We start from the raw sequence: 26,945 nt of genomic DNA, 5'->3' as shown, positions 1-26,945 counted from the left end.
CTGATACTTAATTAAATTATGAAACAAAAGAGTAGACAACAGCATTATTATGTACCAGACGACCAGTCCGAGGTCGTTATTCAGTGATCAGCCATCGTTTAATAATAAGAAAACAGGACCCGGATGCTATGTTCTTTCGTGTACTGCTCTGGTAGTGACATCATTCCCGACCCTCTTTAATAATAATAATAATAATAATAATGGATACTCATATAGCACACTATCCAGAAATCTGCTCTAGATGCTTAACAAAAACGCTTTTGTTAACATAAAACATTACATCTATGTTACATACACACACCAAAATGTGACTACACACACACACACACACACACACACACACTGCATACATACATTTTAACATACATGTGTATCTAACAGCTACCCTAACACATACGCACACATAGGCAGGCACAAACTTACATAAACACACGCACACACAATGCACATTCATATACATGCATGTAGTTATGTACACATGCATATGTATACACACATAGTCAAGCACAGCTAACGCAAAGGAAGTCGACCTGCCACAATTGAACTTATTGCTGAGGGAAAAGGTGTTTTGAGACGAGATTTAAAAGATGCGAGGGAATCAGAATGACGGAGGTTATCAGGGAGCTTGTTCCACGTCTTTGGCGATTGAAAAGAAAACGATCTGTGTCCATAGGTCTAACTTCTGACGTGAGGTATCCTGAGAAGTTGAGTATCAGAGGAAGAACGGAGCTGGTGAGACGGGGTATAGATATGGAGGAGTTCAGAAAGATACTTGGGGCCAGATCCGTTGACTGCAAAAAGGTCAGAGTGGATAGTTTATAGTCTATTCGATCAGAAACAGGCAACCAGTGGAGAGACTGAAGGAGAGGAGGAACATGGTCAAATTTAGAAGCTCTGCAAATGTGTCTAGCAGCGTTATTCTGAATTCGAAATGATGGCAGCAGCAATGTGGCTCTGTCAACCCTTCGTTTCGGTGCCTTGTGGAGGAGGAGAAATTCTGTTTGATGGGACGTTACACATTCCGGTGACTGTAGACATTTTGTTTACTGCAATAATTTTCACATTCATGTTGTCGTCAAAAACAGTGAAGACGGGGGATTTGGTACCTGGTCAGCTCAGATGGAAGCGCGCCGAGCCCGATATTACATGATGTGACTTCCAATCACCCAACATTGTCATTGTCGCTAACCATCTTGATGAGTTGTACAGTCAGCGCTGGTGTAAGATCAGCCCTGTCTCTATCACTGTCCTGGGATGGCTACCCCGTCAGAGCTACGTCACCTGAGGTGGGTATCCCCGTGAGAGGTAGGTATCCCCGTCAGAGGTGGGTATCCCCGTGAGAGCCACGTCACCTGAGGTAGGTATCCCCGTCAGAGGTAGGTATCCCCGTCAGAGCCATGTCACCTGAGGTAGGTATCCCCGTCAGAGCCACGTCACCTGAGGTAGGTATCCCCGTCAGAGGTAGGTATCCCCGTCAGAGGTAGGTATCCCCGTCAGAGCCATGTCACCTGGGGATGGGTATCCCTGTGAGAGCCATGTCACCTGGGGATGGGTATCCCTGTCAGAGCCATGTCACCTGGGATGGGTATCCCTGTCAGAGCCATGTCACCTGGGATGGCTACCCTGTCAGAGCCATGTCACCTGGGATGGGTGTCCACGTTAAAGCCGAATGTAACTGACATTCCTCAGGTTTCAGTGGAGCGCGTGCCGCGATCGCAGTTGGTACAGTTCCAATCCCTGGAGCCCCGAAAAGGCATAATCGCTGCCGACCTTTTGTGCTGTGGTAGTGTCAGTGTAGTGTTAGACAGCCCCACCTCCACCTTCCAACCGTCCAGGGATGTTGGTTTATAACCTGAGGTGGGTGGGTACCGACGTAAAACCTCATTGTCTCTGGCTTCTTTCCTCAAAAGCAAACAAAAGACCTTTTCGAAGTCAGACAAGATGCTTGGCCGGACTTCGCTGCATCGCGTTCAAGTTTCTTTTTCCCGTTTGCCAGGATGCCCGATGTGAACATGGCCCGTTAACTCTGGATGTACGGCGTGGTCAGATCGATCCACACTGAAATCGGTAATATCCCTTGAAAAGCCACGTACATCTCTCCAGGACAAAAAAAAGACACCCCCCGAACCCCCGTCCCCCCTCCCTTTTCAATTAAAAAAAACACAAAAACAAATAGAAATCAGATGAGATGTATCAGCCACCGCCAGCCGTTTAAAAGTGATGCAACTTTGCCCGAATGAAAAACGTGGGAAAGCTTTAAAAAAATTTCGCTGGGCTTTTTTGAGGTGGGGGGAGGGGGCGATGGGTGGTTGGAAGGGATGGGGCGGTGCGAAAGCTGTGCATGAACATCAACACGTGTGCATCGTGTTCATCGCCAGCACTGTGCAGGAAGTGTGCAGACCACAAATTCTCGGACTTTACGTCTTTGATGTCAACAGCTTGTGGCGGGTGGGGGATACAATGTCCAAACTCCAGCCGTGGAAGGGAAGAAACGACGTAGACACTGATTGCTTTCCAAATGGAAAGCATGCTCTTCCCATTCACTACAGCTTGCCAAAGTTCAAGATTGATTTCTGGATCGAAATCAGACGTTCTGGAAGAAGGGGGTGGAGAGTATTCTGAGGTTTCACCCACGAAGTAAGCCATGCTGATCAGAGTTGATTCCACTACCGAGGTAGGTTTGCTGCATGAGGTCGATTTTTGCGATTCTCAAGTTTTCGGCATGCACATATTTGGTTTCTACGAATCAGAAATAGGAGCACAGGCACGTTTGAAGTAGGGATGACTGCACTCAAACCAGACATGTCAGAACCACAGAAACAACGGAGCTCCGGTGCAGTTCATCTATTGAGAAAGATGCAGTTCGTCTGCTGAAACAAGCATGTGATGACACGCACAGCTCGTCAGTGATACCGTTTGATGAATAAGATTCTCCCCTCTCCCTCGCGTCACTCACACAATGCACACGCTTGGGCTGGTTTGGTCAGAACATGGCTTTCTCCTCCCTCACTGAAAGCTCGCGCGTTCTGTGAACGGAGATGCGAAGGCCAGAGAGGTGGAAATTCAATTTGTAAAATGGCCGATTCCTGTTATTTGCAGGCTTCTTGGGGCGATGGGGTATTAGGCCCGGCTCCTCCATCAGGGAAGGAAAGGGAAGACTATGGACGGGAAGGGAATGGGGTGCGGATGGGGGTGGGGCAATCGATGGGTCACAAACCCTCGTGCTGGTAACCCGAACCTTGGGTGGGCCATTGGGTGAAGCTGTGGGAGAAGGGGCTTGTCACTGAATGGGTGGTAGCTCAGTTTGTCTTTGAAACCTTCTAGTGTCAGGTGACACCTACCATCTGGAACGTCGGGTTTATGCTCCACATGTACAACATTATTTTCAATCATACTGCATCATGCCTCCGTCGCGATTCATATGTGCGTGAAGGGAGCCCAGTTTTAAAGCCCAACTCAATGTCAAGTGTGAGAAAAGTGAACAAACCACACGAGAACTGCAAAGAAAACCCTGCGGAGACGCACATTTTGCTATCATCTGCTGCTGCCGTAGAAATTCAAAGATCTGAAGGAGTCGTGTAATAGTGACAGACCCATGCGGACGACAGTTGTTACAAGTAAGGTTATGTTGACAGTGACAGACCAGTTAAGTTCTGCACCATTTTCTATGTAGGCCGTGGGTTCAGAGAGGGGTGGGGGTTCAGGGGTTCAGGGAGGGACGGGGGTTCAGGGAGAGGCGGGGGTTCAGGGAGAGGTGGGGGTTCAGGGAGGGACGGGGTTCAGGGGTTCTGGGAGGGGCGGGGTTCAGGGAGAGGTGGGGGTTCAGGGAGGGACGGTAGTTCAAGGAGGGGCGGGGGTTCAGGGAGAGGCGGGGGTTCAGGGAGAGGCGGGGGTTCAGGGAGGGACGGGGGTTCAGGGAGGGACGGTAGTTCAAGGAGGGGCGGGGGTTCAGGGAGGGGGGGGTTCAGGGAGGGACGGGGGTTCAGGGAGGGGCGGGGGTTCAGGGGGGCGGGGGTTCAAGGAGGGGCGGGGGTTCAGGGAGGGACGGGGTTCAGGGGTTCTGGGAGGGGCGGGGTTCAGGGAGAGGTGGGGGTTCAGGGAGGGACGGTAGTTCAAGGAGGGGCGGGGGTTCAGGGAGGGACGGGTTTCAGGGGTTCTGGGAGGGGCGGGGTTCTGGGAGGGGCGGGGGTTCAGGGGGGGCGGGGTTCAGGGAGGGGCGGGGGTTCAGTGGTTCTGGGAGGGGCGGGGATTCAGGGAGGGGCCCCCGGGGGTTCAGGGAGGGGCGGGGTTCAGGGAGGGGCAGGGGTTCTGGGAGGGGCGGGGTTCAGGGAGGGGCAGGGGTTCTGGGAGGGGCGGGGGTTCAGGGAGGGGCCCCCGGGGGTTCAGGGAGGGGCGGGGAGCGAAGAGAGACGGAGAGGATGCGGAAGAGTCATGCTTGAAACTGTCATGGACGGCATGACAGCGCACCGACGATGGGTCGCGAACCGGCGAATTTGGATTATCAGTCTGACAGACTGACTGGTTTTAGCTAAATGTCTTCTCAGATCGCAGGCTATTTCTCCCTCTCCTTCTGATGTGAAAAATATATCAGAAAACAGACAGACAGACAGACACATACATACTCTCTCTCTCCCTCACACACACTCTCTCTCTCACACACACTCTCTCTCTCACCCCCCCCCCTAAATTCTCTCTCTCTCTCTCTCTCTCTCTCTCTCTCAAACACACACTCTCTCTCTCACACTCTCTCTCACACATACAAACTCTCTCTCTCCCTCTCTCCCTCTGTCACACACACACACACACACACACACACACTCGGAGTCAGAGGTAGGGGAGAAACACAAAGCGGGAATTGGCGGAGGAATGTGAGACAGACCGACATTGAATCGTGGAGCGTCTGTGAACCAGATATATTGAGAACAGCGCGTTGGTTCGTAACTTGTTGTCGTGGGTCTTCTCCGCGTTCTTTTTTTTAATTCAAAAATTTTTTTTTTTCATGATCTGGAAATATACGAGGGAACCCCAAAGCACGATTTATTTTGATAAATCAATAAATATTACTGTAGATTCCGACGACATGACGCGCGTCGCACGTTTCAATGAGGGTACGATTTTTTAAATCACATGCTGGCCAAACAAGTTTTCTATCAAATGTTTCCAGTCGGAATTTATTCTTTCCTTCATCCCCCATACCCACTTAACGAATCCATGCTTTATTTCCATTAACAATTTTGCTATAATGATATATTGTAGCAACAACATCAACAAAAATAATGAACAGGCGAATCAGTGTGTTGAGTATATTGAAGGTGATATTTCTTGGTTATTATATCCATGGACGATGATACTGATTTTCGGACATTGTAAATGCGAAGGGGAATGTGCTGGCATTAATAAAAGCAATGCAGTCCCTCCTACTTCAACGGATGACGAAAGAAGCGCACAGGTACACTTGACAAGACGTTTCCCTGTGACACAGCGGCTACAGCTGTTCACCTGTGTGGCCATAGTTGTTGGTGGTGCCTGTCGACCCGGAGGGCGCCATCTTGTAGGAGGCAGAGTTCATGGTGAGCTTGCGCACGTTCTTCTGTGGCTGGAAGATGATGATGTACACCTTGGGCATGAACAGGCACAGCAGCGCCACCGTGGCGCTCAGCGAGATGGACACGCACAGCGTCGTGATCTGGATCTGCACACAACACACGGAGAAAGACCACTGTCAATACAAACTGTCCGTAACACAACCATGTTCACCGTACTCCATCTACCACGTTTGCTCCATCTCATCATTCAACCACCCCCACCCCCTTCTCTCCTACTCCTGAACTGATAACATTTATATGTAAACGTTAACACATTTTCAAACCGCAAATCCCAGTACGTGTGACGGCGACATTAAACATCCTCTTCCTCCACACCATGAAGAAGACCAAGGACACGAGTTCCAAACAAACCAAAGCACCACGCGTCCCTGCCTCTCCATCCTCTGTCAGTGATCTCACTCGGGACGAACAGGGACGGAAGGAGAGAGGCAGGAAGTTTTTTTATTTTTTACTCCTTGTCTAACTAACGAACTAACTATATATCCTCCAACTTAACCATACCAACAGATGCCACAGCCGAATGGTTGGAGCGCTGGTATTGATAGTGTCCCGGGTTCTAGCCCCCTCTGCGCCCAGTGGTTAAGGGTGGAGACTAAAAAAGAATATTTACCAGGTCAACATATGTGCCGACCTGCAAATGCAGTGAGATCAAGTACGCGTGTTAAAGACAACGAAGGAGACATCTCTGGCAGAGAGAAATAAAGGGGAAGAGGGAAGGAAGAGGGAAGGAAGGCGGGAGGAAGAGGGCAGAAGGTGATACCCCTGTGCCTCCAACCTTGCAGGTAAGCCGACACAGGAACCCCCACCCCACCCTCTATTTTTCTCACGTAGGAATCTGCTGTACGACCATGTGGCACCACACAGCTAAGGTTGTTCTACCGTCTCTGTAGACTCCGGGTCTTTTGCGGCCGTCACAGTGGTCCAGACTGAACTTGGACCAGACAGAAGCCGTGACACTGGACCAGTGTTGCAAGGTCCACCTTTGGTGCAGTACTGCATAGTCACTCCGGGCGTGTCGGTGTCTGTATCCGTCTGTGTCTGTCTCCATGTGTCCGTCTGTCTGTGTCTGTCTCCATGTATCCGTCTGTCTGTGTCTGTCTCCATGTGTCCGTCTGTCTGTGTCTGTCTCCATGTGTCCGTCTGTCTGTGTCTGTCTCCATGTGTCCGTCTGTCTGTCAAGGGCAGCACAATGAAGGGCTTGCAGGCTGTCAGCTCACGGGTATGGAGGTGATTTCTCACTGCACTAGGTGATCTGACAAAGATGTCGCTGAAGCCGAGTTGCTTTCAAGGGATGTGCTTCTCGGAGCCCTAAGAAACGAGATCCCGAAAGCAACCCAGCTTCAGCACGTCACCCAGACAATGCAGAATCACCCCCATAACTGTAAGCAGACAGCCATCAGCCGTTCAATGGGCTGCCCATGACGCATAGAGACAGACACACAGACATCGTCACGGCCGTAGGGACTGAGCAATACAGCACCAGAGGTGACCCAGCAACACTGGTCCAATGTCATGGATTCCGACGATATGTGATATACAATATTGGGATGTGATTTTCAATGTCTATACTTTTGTATGTACTACCACCCTCGAACCCTCATCCCCGAATGTTCCTTGTGACCACTACACAGTTGCTGATAACGACAATATAGTCTCTATTTACTTTCACCTTGTGTTCAATTTTATTCCACTGTCCACGGGGAGTTGTGTTGTTGCTCATTTCCTGGCTGTCTTTGCCCCTTCATCTCAGTCAAGAAGCAGCCTTTTGTGTGTCATCATCCTCTGTGGTGTCCAGTCCAGGCTCCGAGTCCCTGTGACTCCTGTGATCCCAACCCCCCCTCACACCCACCACCCTCCCCCTCACACCCACCAAGCCTCAGTGGGCTGATCAGCGTGTGCTCCTAACACGATTGGTGCGATCCGCCACAGTCATCAGCACTTGATGAAAGGACACTGATGAGAGGGGAGGGTGGGAGGGGGGCGGGGAGGGGGGCTACACAGGAACGGGGCCACACGATCGATGACTTAACGCTTCAGAGGACAGAGCGATGGCGTTACAGATGGCAGGGGACTCGTGATCAGGGATTAGAACACTGCACTGCCAAACGAATCGTGAAACCCAACAAGACAAACTAATCAACTTGTGTTCGGGGAAAGGCCATTTCACCGTTCAAAGACAATGTCGAATTATCTGTCCAGTGATGTCAGAAAAGGAGCTTCATTAGTCTCTCACGATTGGTTGAATAGATCATTATCCAAAAATAAAAAGGTTCCGTTTAAAGGTTCCATTTCCGCAATGAGCTCCCCAGGTATCTCTGCTCGAGAGATGAGATGTTTAATTAATACAGAATTCCCTATCTCACAAACATATTCCGCTACACTCATGCTGTCAACCTACTGACACGATTGGGAATCCGTAGACGCTGGCTGAATCTTTTGATGATGAACGATCCCATAACTCTGCCAACAAGGACACTGAAGCACAACCGGCGTCACGAAGAAGTGATACGTATCCAGACTTCCCGACCCCGACACAGCTCGCCATGTGACCACAGGGCACAGTATAACTTTGCAGTAGACCGGTGCAACGACCGAGTGGTTAAAGCGTTTGACTTTCAACCTGAGGGTCCTGGGTTCGAATCCCAATCACGGCACTCAGTGGTGATTAGGGGTGCTTGGTTATGAACCCCGTTTGTGTGCTCACATTGCAGGTAACGCGATCCATATGAGCGTTCGGTGGGTCATTGAAACAAGAATGTACCAATCATACACCCCCTCCGAAAACGGAGCATGGGTAACAAAGGCCATGCAGGTAAAAGCCCACTCGTTCATAGGAATGATCGTGGGAGATAAAGCTCCTGAACGCAAAAGAACCCGTTCAGCAAACCAAAGATGTCACAGACAGAACTAGCCGACAGATGACGAGGAATGCCGCTACAAGGATCAGAAGAACTCGCCGCCCTTGTTGCCTGCAGTACTGCCCATGCCGATAGACCTACAGCAGAAAGACGCGGCCACGACCCAACGGATTCCCTCCCTTTGTTTACCCCACTATTGTCGGTCAAACGTGTTGCCGGTCTCATCCATCACTGACCATTCCTACCCAGGGTACTGTGAGAATGACTGCAGTGTTTAAATCTGGTCATTGGGGAAAATACCAGGCTTTAGTCAGTCTGAGGAGAGAGTGAGGTGATGATCACTCTACTAGAATCCACACGTGATTAACACATTACCAAACAAATACGTTTTAGTATTCAACTGTACTAAATGATCACAACGGTACACTTCATGCTCTCTCTCTCTCTCTCTCTCTCTCTCTCTCTCTCTCTCTCTCTCTCTCTCATACACACACAAAATGTATGTGTATGTATGTATGCGTATATATATATATATATACACGACTATCCGGGTGAAGAATCATCTACCAATGCCATCGTGTAGAAAGAAAGACACTCCTTATTTACTGCTCATGATTTTACAGCCTCATTTCCTGCTGACCTGTATAGACATCAGACATGTTGAGATGGCACAACTCGGCCACAGTGACTCCTTAGTAAGGACCCTGGGAAATCCAGGACAACCCAATAGATGACCGTAAGACGGCAGCACTGGTACCGTCCAGTTCGGCCTTAATCTGTCTTGTCTAAATCGTGATGTAATGTTTTATGGGCAGTTCGCTCAGGCTGGTAGCCCCCCCCCCCTCCCCCGCGCCCCTTGGTCCTTACATATTCCTTTATGGAATGCCAAGAGAAGAGAGATCTCAGACCAGGCTAGCCATTGACCCCTTTTCACCGCTACCACCCCCACCACTCTATAACGATAACACTAAAACGAAACGATACCAACGTATTTCAAAAGGATACAGTGGATGACTGCTCTGTTCCCTGTCCAATGGTCTGCTTTGTTTAAAACAACTGCTAATGGATCAGTTGAAAGGATTTGTTTTGCCTGTTATTTATCTCTCAAATAATGTCTCCCACTTCACACCCTTGAAATATTATCCGTATGCGTTGACGTACACACTCCGTGGAAGCGATTGTATTGTATTACTTTTTGTCACAACAGATATCTTTGTGTGAAAGTCGGATTGCTATCCCAGGAGAGAGCGAGCCGCCAGAGAGCGAATGTATCTGTTGTATTGTCGAAATAGATATCTGCTCTCTGCCAGCGTGTGTGTTTATTTTATTATAAACAAGAGAGGCAAGGCCTTCAAGACTCACTTGTGATACACTTTTAAAAAAATCTAATCGTTAAAATGTGTTCTGTATTTGTTATTATAAAGCTTCGGGTTAAAAGAAAAAGAAAAGAGAAAAAAAAAAGTCCTAACGGCAGATTCGAACCCCGCGTATTCGGGTTAGAAGAAACTGTCTTACCCATTACACTATCGTGGCTCCTTATCTGGCGTTCAAAATTATAATATTTAAACATGCTTTTTTAAAGGGCGATAAATCGATTGCGGTATTCGCATAAATTATATTATTCTGGTGAATCTCGGGCATTCAAAAAATCTTTAAGGGCAATTAAAAATTCTTTTTAAGTCCGCGGTAAAGGAGACGTGGCTATCGCCACAATCACACTGCAACATTTAGCCGTTTTCTCTGGATCTAGATAGATGTACAAGTTTAGTTACACCCGGTTGACACGGTCGATTCAATTTCTCAGGCTTTTATGTTCATTCTAGTTTTATTGTTTTAAAGTTGATATGAAAACTGAGTATTTTGTTAAACTAATAACATGTAGAGTCAAGTACAAGTACTTCTAAACGTTGTATGAAGTGAAAAGAACTTCATTTTGAGAAAAGGCAAGACTGGAAGTTTTTACGTTTCATCAATTCAATATGGTATTAACTCTCATGGTTTATTATTTTTCACTGTGGATATTTTTATGGCAGTTTGGGGCATAATCCAGTAAGTGATAAGGCGTTCACAAATCTTTCTCTGAATAAATATTTAACAGTCTCCTTCTCCAACTTTCCATCACATGTTATAATGTATTGTCGATTGAATGTAAGATTGAACGGGCAGGTCAACAACTTGAAACAAAATGGCGTCGTTCGCGTTCGCGAAGAATATGAGCACGCGCTTTGAATATGTATAAATATGTGTACGCAACTGATTTTTGCCCATGGCCTTCAGGGCTCAGCCAATAGATCTGTAAAGTCCACTCGTCGTATTGATTTTAGTATTTTCCGAAAAAGATCACTTGGCGAATGAACACAGTGAAAGCCCTGTACAATGAGACTAAAACACACAAGCTTTTTATGTATTGAGTATAATTTCAAAAAGTAATGTTTAAGATGAGAAAGATCAGTTTAAAGCAAATTAAGCCCCCTAGCATTAATTACAGATTAATTTCCCTTTTTTTACTATCTGCACCAAAGACATGCAAAATAAATAACTTCCATGCTTAGCAAAAGAAGTTCCTGTTTGAACAAAAAATGATAAAAAATGACTGCTCTTGTTGTGTCAGAATAGCAGATCAAAGTGCCAAGTTTAGAGAGAAAAAAATATAGAACAGTAAATTCAGTTTGCATATAATTTGGCTTCTTTTTTAATTTTTTTTGTGCCCATCCCAGAAGTGTAATATTATTTTAAACCAGATGACTGAAAAGAACTGAATTTTTCCTATTTTTATGCCAAATTTGGTGTCAAATGACAAAGTATTTGCAGAGAAAATGGCAATGTTAAAGTTTACCACACACACACACGCACACACACACACACACACACAGAGACAACCGAACACCGGGTTAAAACACAGACTCACTTTGATTACACAAGTGAGTCAAAAATGTATTTGTCTGTAGCATTTTGCCTGGGACAACCCTTCTGTTGTCGTGGTTTCTTCTACGTGCGCTTAGTGCATGCCTCACACGGGACCTCGTCTCATCCGTAGAAACTAGAACTGACACAAACACTCAAGGTCTAGCCGTGGGAGGAATAAAAACTCACGGTCCGTATGTGGAACTCGAACCCGTGAACACTTGCTTCCTAGTCGGGTGCATTGCTTGTGGGCCACCGCTTCTCTGTCAAGGATAAGACAGAGGAATGAACCCTGTTTCACTAAACGAAGCATTTTTAGACAGCTTCCTGCAAGGTCAGACTGGTTCCCCCAATACTCATCAGTTTGTTTCTCAGATGCCTGACGAACAGCAAAACCTAACACTCTCGTTCAGGCAATGAGTGCTTGCATATATATTTGGTACAATCAAAGTGGATTTTTTCCACATAATTTTGCCAGAGTATAACAACCACGTTCCCATGGGTTCTCTGTCAGTGCGCCAAGTGCATGCTGCTAACGGCACCTCGGTTTATCGTCTAATACGAAGGACTTCTTGCTCATTTTGATTTTCCAGTCAAGGCGGGGATTCGAACCCAGGTCCTCACGGACACTGTACTGGCAGATAAGCGTCTTAACCATTCTGCCACCTTCGTACATGTACTCATTCGGACCATAAATCCTCATTTAGTCCATCTCTGAACTACCTTGACACGAACAGATGAAGAAAAAAAACACGATTCTTCTGTTATTAAGAATGGGCTTTATAGCACGGATATTGTTTTCTGAAGCATGGGCAAACGTGATAATTTCTCTTCCACAAAGAAAATCTACCACCACCGCCTCTACACTATCTCATCTGCACTCTAGGCCATCCTCATTTCTGGTATCACAATCGAAACCAAATAAGCACAGGCACACGAAAATCATATTAGTTAGAACGTATATAATATTGATTTGCGTACATGATTTTTGGTATCTATCCATTTAAAACGAATGAATTCAGGAATTGTTTGAGACAAGGGACTGGACCTCAAAAACTGGGAATGCGGGAATCCAGAAATGTTAGTGACAAAGGTTATTCAGTCTCGTGTTCGGTGCGCGCATATGGAGTGGGGGAGGGGGAGGGAAGAGTGTATTCAGCAGACGAAATACTCATTCGCTCAACCTCTCAACTTCCATCCGCCTTTTAAACTCAGGAATCTCATCCGCCCTTTATGCCCCGAACTCTCACCCCCTCCCTCCTCCCCCAACCTGCTGCTGGTCATCAACATATCAACATGCCATTGCTCCCTTCCCCCACCCCCGGACGCCTTTCACAATGCGGACCCCCCCCCTAACCACCCCCCCGCGCCCCCCTCAGCCCGCTCCCTGGTGGCCCCGGCTCTCCCAGACCCACCTCCCGACCCGGCCAGCCCGGGACAAAAACAGATCAATGGGCCGAGAGCCGTCAAGCATGCGGCTGGGACAGTTACAAGACCCAGGGACCTGGGCGTCTAATCTTCTCGCCCCTTGTCTCCCCGCTCCTTGTTAGACACTTCAGTGAGCAATTTCGGGGGATGGAAAGCGCCTCGGAGATCGAATTGCCTTGCCTGCTGACGTGATCGTCAGTGTTCCAGTGTGCTGCGGTAGGGTCATAATACAGTGAGAGAGCAGCTGAGAGGCGGTGGGAAGGTGGGAGGGTGTCCGTGCTTGAGAAGGGAAAGCTCTGGAAGGGAAGGAGATACCACCATGGTTACTATCGACATCTTTCATCATCATCCGTCAGATCGTTTCTTTTCTGGAGCCATGGAAACTGGAGCGGGGGCTTGGCACACAGACAAGCACTGCCCGTAACGTAGTCATAACACTCCCCTTGCTTCATCGCCGACATCGACATAATCGACATCATCATCATCTTCTTCATCATCTTCGACATCATCATCGACATCAACATGATCGTCATCCTGGACATTGATATCATGATCATAATCATCACTGACATCATTATGATCATGATGATTAACCATATCATGATGATCATTATCATTATCATCCACACAACACAACGCACACATACACACACGCAAAAAACACACACACTTTTCTGAACCCTGCTTCGAACATAACCTTTCGTAGCATTGCACTTTCAAGGGCTGTTTTCCAATCCACAGCCACTGAGTATTTCACGTCTTGTTCAATTTAATACTTTTTTTTTTAACGAAAATGGCAGATGTTACATTTCCTTGTGAAAACATTTCACATTTTCAAACCATACCGCACATCTACACAGTGCCCATCAACCTTAATGACGGCGACTGATAATGTGTTTCTAAAGGAAAGAGTGGGAAAGTCATGCACTGATTTTTTAACATAGTACCCTAAAAACAGCAGGCAATGAATCATCAGTTATGGTCTTTGAACTCCTCTTCAAATGATTATTATTGCTTTCATTTCCGTGTCCTGGAGAAGAATGCAAACATTATTTTTTTTATTCGCGGCTGTTTATCTCTTGCCTGTCATTGTGTTATCAACAGTGCAACATCACAAAACACTAATGGTTTGAACAGACTACAGGTTCGAACTTGGTATCTGGTAATTTTGATAGACTGCTGTCAAATTCAGGACAGTTCGGCAAAGGCTGTACTCGCCACTATGTTCATTTCAAGTGAATAACACAAGCTGGTCTATAATGAAATACACAAATAACGAACTTGGGTAATAAACATGGTCAGTTCAGTTCTCATTCCTGACCTACAAATTCATGTTATTCAGCCATATACATACTGGTCATTGCAACGAAGCGCGGACAGACAGCGACCTGTCTTTTCCTCCAGCATGACAATAAACACGGCTAAAATAAACAAAAAATAATGTATTTATTACTGATTGTGAAATCCCGATCTAGATAGGAGTTTGGGGGGCCTGCAAAATAAATGAGTTCCATGCTATCTATAAAAGAAATAAACACACACACACACACACACACACACACACACACACACACACACACACACAGCACTCCAGATGGAGCAAAACATGACGTTGTTCTGGGAACATAATTATGGCCCATGTTTGCTGCCAGGTCTCACCCAAGCGAGTCAGCTGCCAAACTGTCGTGAACAAAGATGGTGACCATGGATTGTTCTGAAGTTGGCAACGTTGTGCAGGGAGACACTCTCATGGAGCACAGATGCACCTTGGAAAACGTGGAACCAGGAACAGTTAACATAGACAGTTTGCCATATTTTTAACAAATAAATTAACCATGTCTGTGGAAGTATTTTGATAAACTTCATGGAATTGTTGAGACTGCAGGCTAACTTTGGTTGCTCAGCATAATCAATGAAGGAAACGTCGCACAAAAAGCTAGTATCTTGAAGTGCGATAATCCAAAACGAAGAAACATAACATCGTAAAATAAAATATGACGAAATAAATCTATCACGCAGACGTAACATACATCATCATCTAAGCTAGTTCAACCATGGGAAATGGTATTTTGCTGTGGAAACAAAACGAGTATCAATGCTAAGCCCATCACTCGAGGAAATAATACATCATCGACGCCAGTTCAATCAAGGAATGTTTCTGCTGCTGTTACATCTGAAAATGGGGGTCATCGCTTTGTGGAAAAAGAACGTGTATCCCTGATTCCCGGACGAGTGTGTGTGAGGTGGCCAGGGATAGCACCGGTGATCCCACCAGCACAGATCACATCTCACACCACCGACGGGTACGGATGAAGACGGATGCAAAATGGCCGCAGGGATCACCGGCCACGCTGGCCGCAGAAAATTGTCAGCCCACCTCATTTCTCTGCCGTGCTGACCTGTCCTGCTTCCCCTACACCCCCCCCCATCCACATTCAGCCACAAGGGACAGCAGCGCGAGGGATGTAACAGATTCCCTCCCCTGCTTGCCTCATTTTCCGTGGCCTATCCTTTATTCGGAGCCGATTTTACTTCCGTCCGCAATCTCATCCATCAGCCGGTAAGCAACCACAGGGTGTTCATGATGCGATGAGAAGGAGAATGGCGGAAGCAAACTTGTTCTTCGAGTTTCTGATCCGTTAACTTATTTCGATTTGTTGTTCTTTTTTCCTCTTCTACTTTCTTGCTCATTAGTTCGTAGGGTGCACGATTCACAAAATATTGTTTCTTATGTCTTTACTCTCTCCTCCATCTTCTTCACACACGCATAGCGATCATCAAAAGATGCCGTGCAAAAGTTCTAAATCACTCACGTATACGATTTGGGCCCACCTTTTTGCTGTCTAATTTCACCCCAAATTTAATCTGATGTATGCGTGTGGAGATTTGTGAGTATAGCTGACGTCGACACGTGACAGCAGAAATCCAGGAAATCTAGGATGATTTAACATGTCCAAAACAGTGAAAGAAATTCTAAGAGTGACAGAACTGTGTGTCACCTTGTTCTACCCCCCAGGGGTCAAGTCTTTCTCTGGTCACCTTCATCGGGTCCGGCAGTTGGAGTGGAATAAGATGCAATGTTGTTTCCGTTCTTGTGGTCACATTTTAATAGACGCAAGACCGATTAATTGTTCAGCAACAGACTTAGCTTCTGAACACCCGTCTTCCGTTCTCTCTCTCTCTCTCTCTCTCTCTCTCTGTGATACAAAAACTACCTTCCTATGGTATTGTGCTGTGAGACTCCTACGAGAGAGAGAGAGAGAGAGAGAGAGAGAGAGAGAGAGGACAGAGACAGACAGAAAGACAGAGAGAGAGAGAGAGATGGTTTAATCATGAAGAACTTACAGGAAGAAAGACAGTACAGAACAGATCTGGAACTCTACTTTAACATGTCACAATCTTAACACCTGAATTGTGTTCGGGTCAAGATCAGACAAAATCATAGTGGTTTCTGTAAGCAAACAGCAAACACCGAAACTAAATGAAGATAACAATGGAAAATGTCTACCCAGAGAACGGTCACTGTAAGCCTTGCGACTGCTCACCTCTGGTTAAACCCCCTTACCCCAAGGGAGAGCAATGGTGGATAAAGTCCATTTCCTCCCCTGCTTGTCCTTAGAACTCGGTTTGCTAATCCTTGCACGCTGCACAGTGTTTTGTCCTGCCTGGAATGCCATCTGTAACCTGGGCTTGTTTGCAATGATGGTCATTTTCTCTTCTCTGTCTCTGTCTGTCTGTCTGTCTGTCTAGGAAATAAACTTTCATCTGAAAGTTTAATTTGTTTCTTTGTCGATGCCGGGGAAATAATTGGTTGTATTAGTATAACCGTACTTGTACATTTCTTTTAGTTGGTATACAAGATGTTGTTTTTTTCCATTTCATTGTTGACTATTGGATTATCGATTAAATTTTTGTCCCTTACTTTCCAGGCTTTATCTTATCACTAACAGTCGGATCGAAGATAGCACTGTCTGTTTCACAATGTTTATGAAGGTTTGTGTAGCGCCGAATGTTTTTTTTTTTTTTCAAGTGTATTTTCTTTACCATTTTCTATTCGCTTACTAGCAGCTCAGTACATTACGTCACATCGCTTACTGGCTAGTTTAAGCAGGTTTTCTTCTTTCTTCTGCGTTCCTGAGCTGCAACTCCTACGTTCTCCCGTATGTAGAGAAGGTATGTTACGTAAACGACCATTTAATTCCCGCATTGTAGGCTCCCATACTCCGTTTTCTTGTTAAGTTAATGTTCACAAAAACCAACGAACACTGACACAAATTACATGTACGTAATTGATCTTCTGCATTTGATCTTCTGCATGTGAAAGCACACGAAGGTGGTTCAGGCACTGGCAGGAATTGCACACCTGTTGACATGGGATGTAGGGGAAAATCTTCACATTAACCCACCACACGCCCTGACTGGGATTCGAATCCAGGAATCTCAGAATCCAGGACTCTCAGAATCAAAGTCCAACGCTTTAAACCACTCAGCTGTAGCGCCCACCTGGACTTCAGCTGTCACATGTTCCTCTGCTGAAGTGTGCAGTCATCGGTTCTCATCATCTGGAACTGAGGCCATTAAACAAGGGTTCTCACAGAAAGGTTGGATTAATCGTTCTCTTTGACCCAAAGTAGAAACCCATACAACACGTTCACAGCATGGTATAATATGGCCTTCTGCATTATCCGTTTTTTTTCTACGTCCATCCCCAGCTCCATCTGTGTGTGTGTGTGTGTGTGTGTGTGTGTGTGTGTGTGTGTGTGTGTTATACATATATATATATATATATATATATATATATATATATATATATGTGTGTGTGTGTGTGTGTGTGTGTGTGTGTGTGAGTGTGCGCGCGCGCGTGGTTGTGTGTGTGTGCGTGTGTGTGTGTAAGCACATTATGAGACTGCGCTTTATTGATCGATAGTTTTCTCTCTTCTATGTCTACGGTATTGTCATTAAACATTGCGGAGTATTGCCGGTCGATAGTTTTGTCTCGACTGTTTTAAGGCAAGTCTATTTTTTTGCAACTTCAGCAGCCAGTCAAACTGGTTTTATCTTCGTACCTAGTGATGCCTGTACGTCTGTATCGGATAAATCACAGGTTTCAAACTGTTCCATGGCATTTTCAATGTCCTGGATGCATGATCTCTGATCGTTGATCTCCGTGGTTTTATTAGCTGATCGATCAAAAATACAAAAAACTACTTGAAACATCTTGCCATGCTCATAATAAAGGAGACCATAACACTGCCACGAACTGACAGGTGTTCTACAAACACAATCTGTCGACGTCATGCTCGCATTCAAAGCAAAACTGGGACAACATGCAAAGCACCGGATGTTCTTTAAACAATTTCCGAAGTTTACAAAAGCAATCTCTTCAAACTGAACAGCATGCAAAACACAGTATGTTTTAAACATTTTCCGAAGTTTACAAAGACAGTCTCCTCGAGTTGTATATTTCGATATTTTCAGTCTTGAGCTTATTCCTCGTCGTTACTCCCCACCATTCCACCTGTATCTGGATTACATTCGAGGTTTTAATTCTTAATCCCACCCCTCTCCCATTAGAAAGATTGAATAGTTCTTGGAAGTATTGTAATTGGAGGGTGTCGAGGGGATGGGGGTTGGGAGGGGGGGGGGGGGGGCGGTCCCAAGGGCATTGGGGTTACAGGGACATTCAAGAGACATATGGGCACTGGGGTACACAGGGACTTTGGGGAAGACAAAAAAAACTGATCACTGTCATCGCGACTAGCTTCATACCGGACGGACGCGTGGCTACACAGGATGACGCGAAGCAAAACGACCGTACAAGGAACCGCGCATGCTGCATGAAGCACACACATCTGCCATCCTTTCCCCTTCCACTGCACAGATCAGCCCACTGCCGGGGGAAGAAAGTGGGAGGCAGAGTATGGGGTGTGGGGGTGGGGATGAGGGCGCGCGTGGGACGTACGATGTACCTTCCTGTTTATCTCACAACTTCTTTCTTCAGGGAGGTGTCCACTTCCGCCCCCTCCCCCCACCCCACCCCGGGCCATTCATCACTGACTCCATCTGGAGTTCAGAGACTGAGGTGTCCACTTCCGCCCCCTCCCCCCACCCCACCCCGGGCCATTCATCACTGACTCCATCTGGAGTTCAGAGGCTGAGGTGTCCACTTCCGCCCCCCCCCCACCCCGGGCCCATTCATCACTGACTCCATCTGGAGTTCAGAGACTGAGGTGTCCTCTTCCGCCCCCTCCCCCCCCACCCCGGGCCCATTCATCACTGACTCCATCTGGAGTTCAGAGACTGAGGTGTCCTCTTCCCCCCGGCCCCCATCAAGAATTACAGATTAAGGAAATACAGAACTGTACAAGTGCCATCAATCATTGTTAACACTGAATACTTCATCACGCAGTGGACTTTTTCTTAGTGTGCACGCATTATTCCATTATCCGATTCCCCCCGCCCCCCTACTTCTCCAAACTAAGCACACCATCCCATCCTAAAACGGTTAAGAAGATTTTGTCCTTGTCTGGACGATCAGATTAAAATTGGATGCAAAAACGGACAAAATGAATCCTGTACACTAACAGTGGCCGCAATTGTCACACACACACACACACACACATACATACACACACGCGCGCGCGCGCGTGCGCGCGCACACACACACACACACACATCCCGCACACTCAGAGAGAGAGAGAGGGGGGGAGAGGTAATTTATTGTTATCTATTTGTGTGCGTGGCTTGTGCCTCATAAACCGTATGGTCTCATGGCAAATACGATGTATTTTATACTATACATTAGCACGCGCGCGCGCGCGCACACACACACACACACACACACACCTCACCAACCGCAAGGGACACGCTCATGCACATTCAAAGTCAAGATGGAATAAAAAGAAATCTCCAGTGTGTTCAAACAAGCTGTGTGTGTAAACAAGGCTTTTTGTTTTTCTTTTGATGTGGAAGCCTCGTTACCAGGACGTCTCCCGATCGATGTGTACCCACGTGATGCAACAGTCACTGTGTTTCAGGCTTTGAAAATCGATCCTTTCCTTACGTCTGTTGGGCTGGGATCTTTCGATGCGCATGGAGAATAATTTCCTCTCATGTCGCTGTGTCTGTCTGTTTTGCTCTCTCTCTCTCTCTCTCTCTCTCTCTCTCTCTGTGTGTGTGTGTGTGTGTGTGTGTGTGTGTAGTTGTGCGTTTGCCTGCAGTGTCCCCCATTCCCTCCATCTTCAAGTACTTTCTTATCAATGTATTCGTTGTATACACTGCCTTCGTCCGAAACGCTGCTGTGTCTAAATAATCTGTATCTTTGTCATGTCTGACAGTATGCGAAACAAATTTCAAACCAGGGAATATTTTACATCACACTAAGAACGTACATTATGCAATCTCTGCATACTTTTTTTTTTTTTTTTGCTATGTGCAGTTTTACAGTTCGAGTCTGTTCATTGTCTATTGCACACACACACACACACACACACACACACACACACACACACAGAGGAGAGAGAGAGAGAGAGAGAGAGAGAGAGAGAGAGAGAGAGAGAGAGAGAAGAGGTACATTGTTTTTTATTTTTCCACTTTTGTTTGACGGAAAAAAAGACATTATTATGTACATGGCATAATAAAAACGGGTGTCAGTAAGTTACGAGTGGGCGAATAATCGAAAATATAGCGATATATGATATATCCGTTTGAACTTTACAAGCCATCGTTACTAGATGTCATAACATTTCCACTCTCCAGGCTACAATCTGCCACAGAAAGGTTGTATGCCGTTTATGCCGTACGTTCATTATCATGTAAACTGAATGCTCTTAACGACCGAAGAAAGTACGCTGAAAGGCTTTGTTGTGTTTATAATTATAACCGCTGTGACCTAGGCATTAAAATGACTTTTAGTACGGAGATAAATGTAGCTCAGAATAAAATATGTCTGTCCCTTTTTATGCTCATAAATTAATTGGAATGTGCAGGTATTTCTTTAGAACCGCCTTCAAAATTAGCAGTACGAAGAGGACAATGTGGCCCAGAATAAAATGCATGTCCCTTTTTGTGCTCATAAATATATTTGTGCAGACGCATGTAAGATTAGACTGGCATCATATATCCTGACATTTTCATACACCAGTTTATCTAAAAATTGCCGACCTTCTTATTTGAAAGAGCGTTGATGGGTGGTAAATAGCGATGAAAACGCTGTGGTTTCATGCCGCTGGATAAAAGAGAACTTCTCCATATGCACCTGTCACACGTTCGTGGAGAAAGGGTGAATGATAATTTAACATCCGGTTAAAAATGAGAATGAAAATCGACAAGGAATAAACAAGAAATTCGAAGAGAGAATGTTGGAAGCGATGGGGAGAGAGAGAGAGAGAGAGAGAGAGAGAGAGAGAGAGAGAGAGAATCAGCTAGCCAGCCAGCCAGCCAGATGGTGAAAGTTGAAGATAACTTGAGCAGAGATATAGTGGAGGCAGCCTTCTTGGAATACTCGGGAATTTAAATATCTTACGGCGAACCTTCTGTACTGAAACGGTTGTGTTCGTTCAGTTCCAAACACAAAAATGGCCAAAAAACAAACAAACAACCCCCCCCCCCCCACACACACACACAAAACAAAAACAAACAAACAAAAAAAACCAACCCCCCCCCCCGCCCCCCCAAAAAAAAGGAAAATGTCGTATTTGCAGTATAGGTCTTTTGTATTCTGTTGTGTGGTTGTATTGTTTTTCAATGTAATCACTTCACACACACACACACACACACACACACACACACACACACACACACAAAGACAAAGATCCAACCGAGGATAAGATTCCAAAATATAATTACAGACTTGCGAACTGGGATAAATTCAGAAGTTTGCTTTCATCGTTTCAAATTAACAACATAAACAATACAGACGTCAACAGTTTATATTCGATATTTACAAATGCAGTCATCACAGCTGCAAATGAATCTATTCTATGCTTCACTGCATTTGTTAAAGAAGCTGCAAAGCATTGATTGTAAGGCTTATAAACTCGCTCTAGGTGTGCCCATTCTTACATCAAATTTAGGGACTTACAGAGAAGCAGGTGTTTTATCTCTTGATGAACAAAGGAAAGCTTCAGCCGCGAAATTCGTTATCAAATCTTTCGCATATGAAACATTTTCAAAAGAAGAAGCTAATTTGAGTTCACAAAAAGATTTTGCTAAAATAGCTAAGACGATACAGTCTATGACATCCATTAATACATTTGCATCAGATATCATTAGTGCTACGGAATCAAAAGACAAGCAAATTGCAAAAATACCTACTTTTTCACCAGTCCCTGAATGGGAGCAGTGTAAAGCTACCTTTGACATGGATTATACAGATTTATCCAAGAACCTGTTTTGGTTAAAACCTGAAGTGCTGTCCCATACAGAAAATCAATATTCAAATTATCTAAAAATACACACAGACGCATCTGTTCTAGAAGATGGTAATTCAGGAGCGGCTTTTGTAATTCCTTCATTCAGAATAGAAAAATTATACTATATTGGTAGACAATATTCCATTTTCACAGCTGAACTTATAGCCATACTTATGGCCTTAAATTATATTTCAGACATTCCGAAAACTGTAAGTGAAATTTTATTATGTGCAGACTCAAAGTCAGTACTACAAGCAAAAGAATCTTCAAATTCAAAGAAGCGAATTGAGATGACAATGGAAATAAAACATATTATTCACCAACTGACAAAACAAGGCATTAAAATAACTTTCTGTTGGGTACCTTCGCACTGTGGAATATCTTCAAATGAGTGGGTAGACCAAGCAGCTAGAAGAGCAGCACGTAATTTCGAAGGCGCAGTACAACTTGGCATCCAGTTAGATCTGCATGAATGCATTAGTTGTATAGAAAATGTATCTAGAAATCGATTTCAGAAATTACTTATAGATTCAAATAATCAATATTACCACTGTTGTGTAAACACAAAGAATGCAGCTAATCCCAAACATTTTCTAAATTCGACACCAGCAGCACATTCAAGACAAATTACAAGTCAAATGTGTAGAATTCGTTTAAATGCCTTTCATACAAAATTTTCTAGAAATATAAAATGTATATGCGGTAAGCAAATAACTGTAAGCCATCTACTCATTCATTGTCCGAGCATAAGACCGTTAATTCCAAAAGATGTAGTTGATGACTTTTCTTCCAATTTCATTAGCCACTGAAAAGATTTTGCATGATTATTCATTGCTTAGAATGTTTTCAGAAATTTTAAACTCCTTTGATGTATTATAATTCATGTTGTTATTTATATTTACATTGTTGTAGGTTAATACTTGTTGATATGCATATACATATTCTCCCTCCCATGACACCTCATTCAATACACACCACAATCTCTTTAGACTTTTTCTTATAATAATATACCTTTCCTCTGATACATAACATGAACACTTTTTTACACTAATATTCACATGCACTCCCTTTCCTTTATCCACTACTTTACTCCTTTCCGTCTAAAATCACTTATAGTGAATAGACGTTAAACTGAAGTTAAAACACACACACACACACTCACACACACTGTCTCTCTATCACTACATACATACAGGAACAAAGTTGATTCATTATATATAACATGCCCATATTTCGAAGCTGAATGGGTTCAGTCACTTCCGTCCCAATGGTGTCTGTTATTTGCCTTAACTGTTCGCACAAATCTTTCGCCTGATTTATTGTTTTTATTTGATTTGATTCAATCACAACATCGTTTAGTTTCCTTCTGAGTTGTCATCTGGCAAATTTTCAACCCTGAATTTACCTCCTGTGGTCATGTGGGTTATACATATTACACAGAACATGACATACTTTGCCTCTATTGATCAGTAAATTTTGTTTCAGTTGGTCCTTATAGTTCGATCAACGTGGTCCTGTCTGTTTAAACAATGTAAACACAAGATAATTTTTATATCCCAAAGCGTTTTTCACAAAATGATTCTTTCAATTTGAACAATGTGCTCTATTCACGTATATAAGCTGCAGTTCCAGAGACTCCCAAATTCGATGCGAAATTCGCATGCGAACTTCTTACTAAAAGGACAAACATCGCGTCAAACATTCTGTTATTGTGTAAATCAACAGACCCGAATTTCGCACGAACTTCGCTGCGAAACTTTTCTTTCGCCCGAGATAGCGAAACATTTTACTTTCGCATGTGAATTTTGCCAATCCTTTGGCAGATCCCTTCACGACCGAGGCAGTATTCGATAAGATTCCTTACACCAGGACCAATATTTGAGCAAATGGCTTTCTTGCCACTGCATGAAATTCCTGAAGAGATCTCCATCACAACCAAGTTCCTATATCAGGTTGTTGTTTGCAGCCTTTTGCTGCCTGGGCTTCAAAATCGTGTTCATTCCAAATCGATATTTTCTCTTAATTAATATTTCGCATTTCTTCTTCCATAACATTTTTTGAAACAGATTGCTTGCTTTTATGGTTTTGGTGCCTTGATTTTAATCAAATTTGGCATGTAAATTTGGTGTCTATATGGGCGGACGGCTCTTTTCACTTCACACCTATATTTCACAAGAATTTGTCGCAAACGATTTTCGCATCACTTGTCCGGGTCATGAAATTTCACCTCCAAGAGTGTTTTTCATTGTGCCTTCGCTTTATGGCTCTGTGTTTGGTTGTGATATAAAGCAAGTTCCGAGCTAGCTTTTGTTTGTTCTTGTAAAACCTCATGGAACCTTGTGTAAATTTCTTTAAGAACTGCACATTTCAGAGTCGAGAACAAATGGGAATTCTGTTTAGTTGCGTACGCGAGGTATACAAGGCAGTTCAAGTGATCGTCCTTATTTCCTGACATTCAGACAATAGTTTCCGTGCTCAGGTACCCAACTAAATTAGAAATAATGAACCTTGAAAAGAAGTGACACGAACCGGTAGGACCGAAGAAAAGCACCATGAACAACCGAGCCTAGGAAAATAAAACAAGTCAGTGCCAAGAATCAGAAAGATCAATACCCAAATGGCTGGAAATGAAGCAGACAGGCGAAGGAGAAAAGCAGGAATTGAAGCAGACTTCTGGAAATCCGGGGAGAGGGACGAAATGTCTTGGGGGTGGGGGTGGGGGTGAGGACGGCGTGATGAATGGGATAAAGAGACGGGCGCACCCCGTACTGAATGCGGGATTAGCGGAGGAAGGCCGCGCCAACTGGCAGGGAAATCAGCGGTATCGGTCACCTGCTTTTTCTTCCTGGGAGCCAGCCGCGAGAGTAATTGAAAACGGCGAGAATTTTAGCTTCTGGTGGAGTAATTGAAAATGGTGACAGTTTCTGCTGTTGGTAGAGAGTATTAGAACGTTCTGACGTTTTAAGCTGGCGGCAAGTAAATTGAAAATGGTAGCTGTTTTAGCTGCCGACAGGAGACTCAGCCTGAGTTACCAGCAGACATACTGGTTGGCGGCAGATTTAGCTGCAGTAACCGTCACTGGAGCCAGTGATACTCCTAGATACACTGGACTGCCTCAAACTAGTGACAGTGATACTTGTCAGCGGAGTAACTAAAATAGTGTTATCTTTCTGCAACTGTAGAAACTGGAAAAGTTATGTTTTAACTGGAAGGACAGGAATTAGAAATACTGAATCTCTACTGCAAGGAAACGAATACAAAATTCTGACAGTTTTTTCCCTAACAAATTCAGCAGCGACGAAAACTGGCAATATGTGGATGCAAGTGACAGGAGAACGATCGAAAACATTCAATGTTTACATTCGCGTCCACAGGATATTACAAACGAGATCGATAAGATCAGTGATGGAGGTGAACTCATTCAGCACTCAAACGCACCATCAACCCAAGTTGTTGGTAACACAGTTACAGTGGTCATCATCCTTCTGAGCGAAGAATAACGAATCACAGGATGACAGACATGAACATGCCGATTTTCCCACGCTTTTTCCGTTGAGTCCGTTCATCCTTTTGTAATCTTCCGTCCAGGACATCTGTTCTTTACCCTGTTTATTCAGGCTGTCCCATCATCCGCGTCAGGCAATAACCTCATGCACTCGTCTGCCGCAATCCCAGTGCCAACAATCCACAGGGACATACCGATGTTATGTCGCCAGTAAGCCACACATCAAACGGGACAATGCAACGCTGCTGAGTCACTTCAGTGGTGTTCAGGTCTGTCTGTTCTGATTCAGTGACTCAGCGCACGCAGGACACCATCTACTAAGCTCACTGGTGACGACAGTAATCGCTTTCTCACGGAGCCACACTGAGCGAGCATCTCTCTAGAGTGCAGCCCGCCACGTTAATCCAACGACAGTCTCCGACATGGAATTCTTTGGCAGGAACTCACCACAAGCAAGAAGTGCAGGGGGAATCGCCATTTAGCGCAGCATGGCATGAAAGGACACAAAATTTCGGGCAATTTTTTTTTTCCCACATTTGATAACCGTTGATGATGAGGATGACGATGTTGATGTGGTGGTGTACAGATTTGGAACTTCGTGATCAGTCTAGACTCTATACTTCATTTCATATCTCGGCGTCAACCAGGCCCGACTGGTACAGATATCTGCTGTGTTTTGTCAGGAAATTTGAGCAACACTCCCCAAGATGTCTGTGTGAAATGGATGACTCTCCAAGATGTGTCCAAGTCGTCCCAGTTTGAGCCCATAGCACACGGGCAAAACTATTCCTTCATCTGGAAGTGCTTGAACCCACGACCTCCAAGTCTTCAGTCCGCGCAGCTAACCGCTGGCAACTGGTAGTTTGTTGCAGCTGTACTTCATATATTGAATACACAGAGCATAAGAAAAGTTCAAAGTTCAAAGATTCTCTGTGGATACAGGTGTTTGGAATTAATTAGACATTTTTAACAACAGGAAAAAAGTTAAGCAACAAGTTCAGACAAAAGTAATATCTGCTGAATAACACTGAAAAAGGAAAACAACAACAACAAAAAACAAACAAAACAAAAAACACGATTGTGGTTCGGGCCAAAACCCTTCCAAGCATAGCACAAAACTATCCTTCCCATCCTTTATAATTATGCTTCCGTCAACCGATAATTTGCGAGCAAAAGGAAAATGGAAAACAGTTAACAGTAAATTCAAGAAATTCCAAAATGAGAAAAAGGA

The 26,945-nt window shown here is 44.8% G+C and overlaps 1 protein-coding gene across 1 annotated transcript in view; it reads right to left on the bottom strand.

Moving 5' to 3' along the window:
- Positions 1 to 26,945, bottom strand: part of LOC143284768 (metabotropic glutamate receptor 3-like) — a 269,000-nt gene that overhangs the window by 13,311 nt on the left and 228,744 nt on the right. Inside the window, exon 8 of the mRNA XM_076591738.1 lies at positions 5,500 to 5,692. Within this exon, the coding sequence (XP_076447853.1) occupies positions 5,500 to 5,692 (193 nt within the window). The remainder of the gene's footprint in view (positions 1 to 5,499; positions 5,693 to 26,945) is intronic.

This window comes from Babylonia areolata, chromosome 8, assembly GCF_041734735.1.
Source record: "Babylonia areolata isolate BAREFJ2019XMU chromosome 8, ASM4173473v1, whole genome shotgun sequence".
Classification (NCBI taxonomy): domain Eukaryota; kingdom Metazoa; phylum Mollusca; class Gastropoda; order Neogastropoda; family Buccinidae; genus Babylonia; species Babylonia areolata.
The sequence above is the reverse complement of the archived record's forward strand: the minus strand, read 5'-3'. Positions and strand labels throughout refer to the sequence as shown.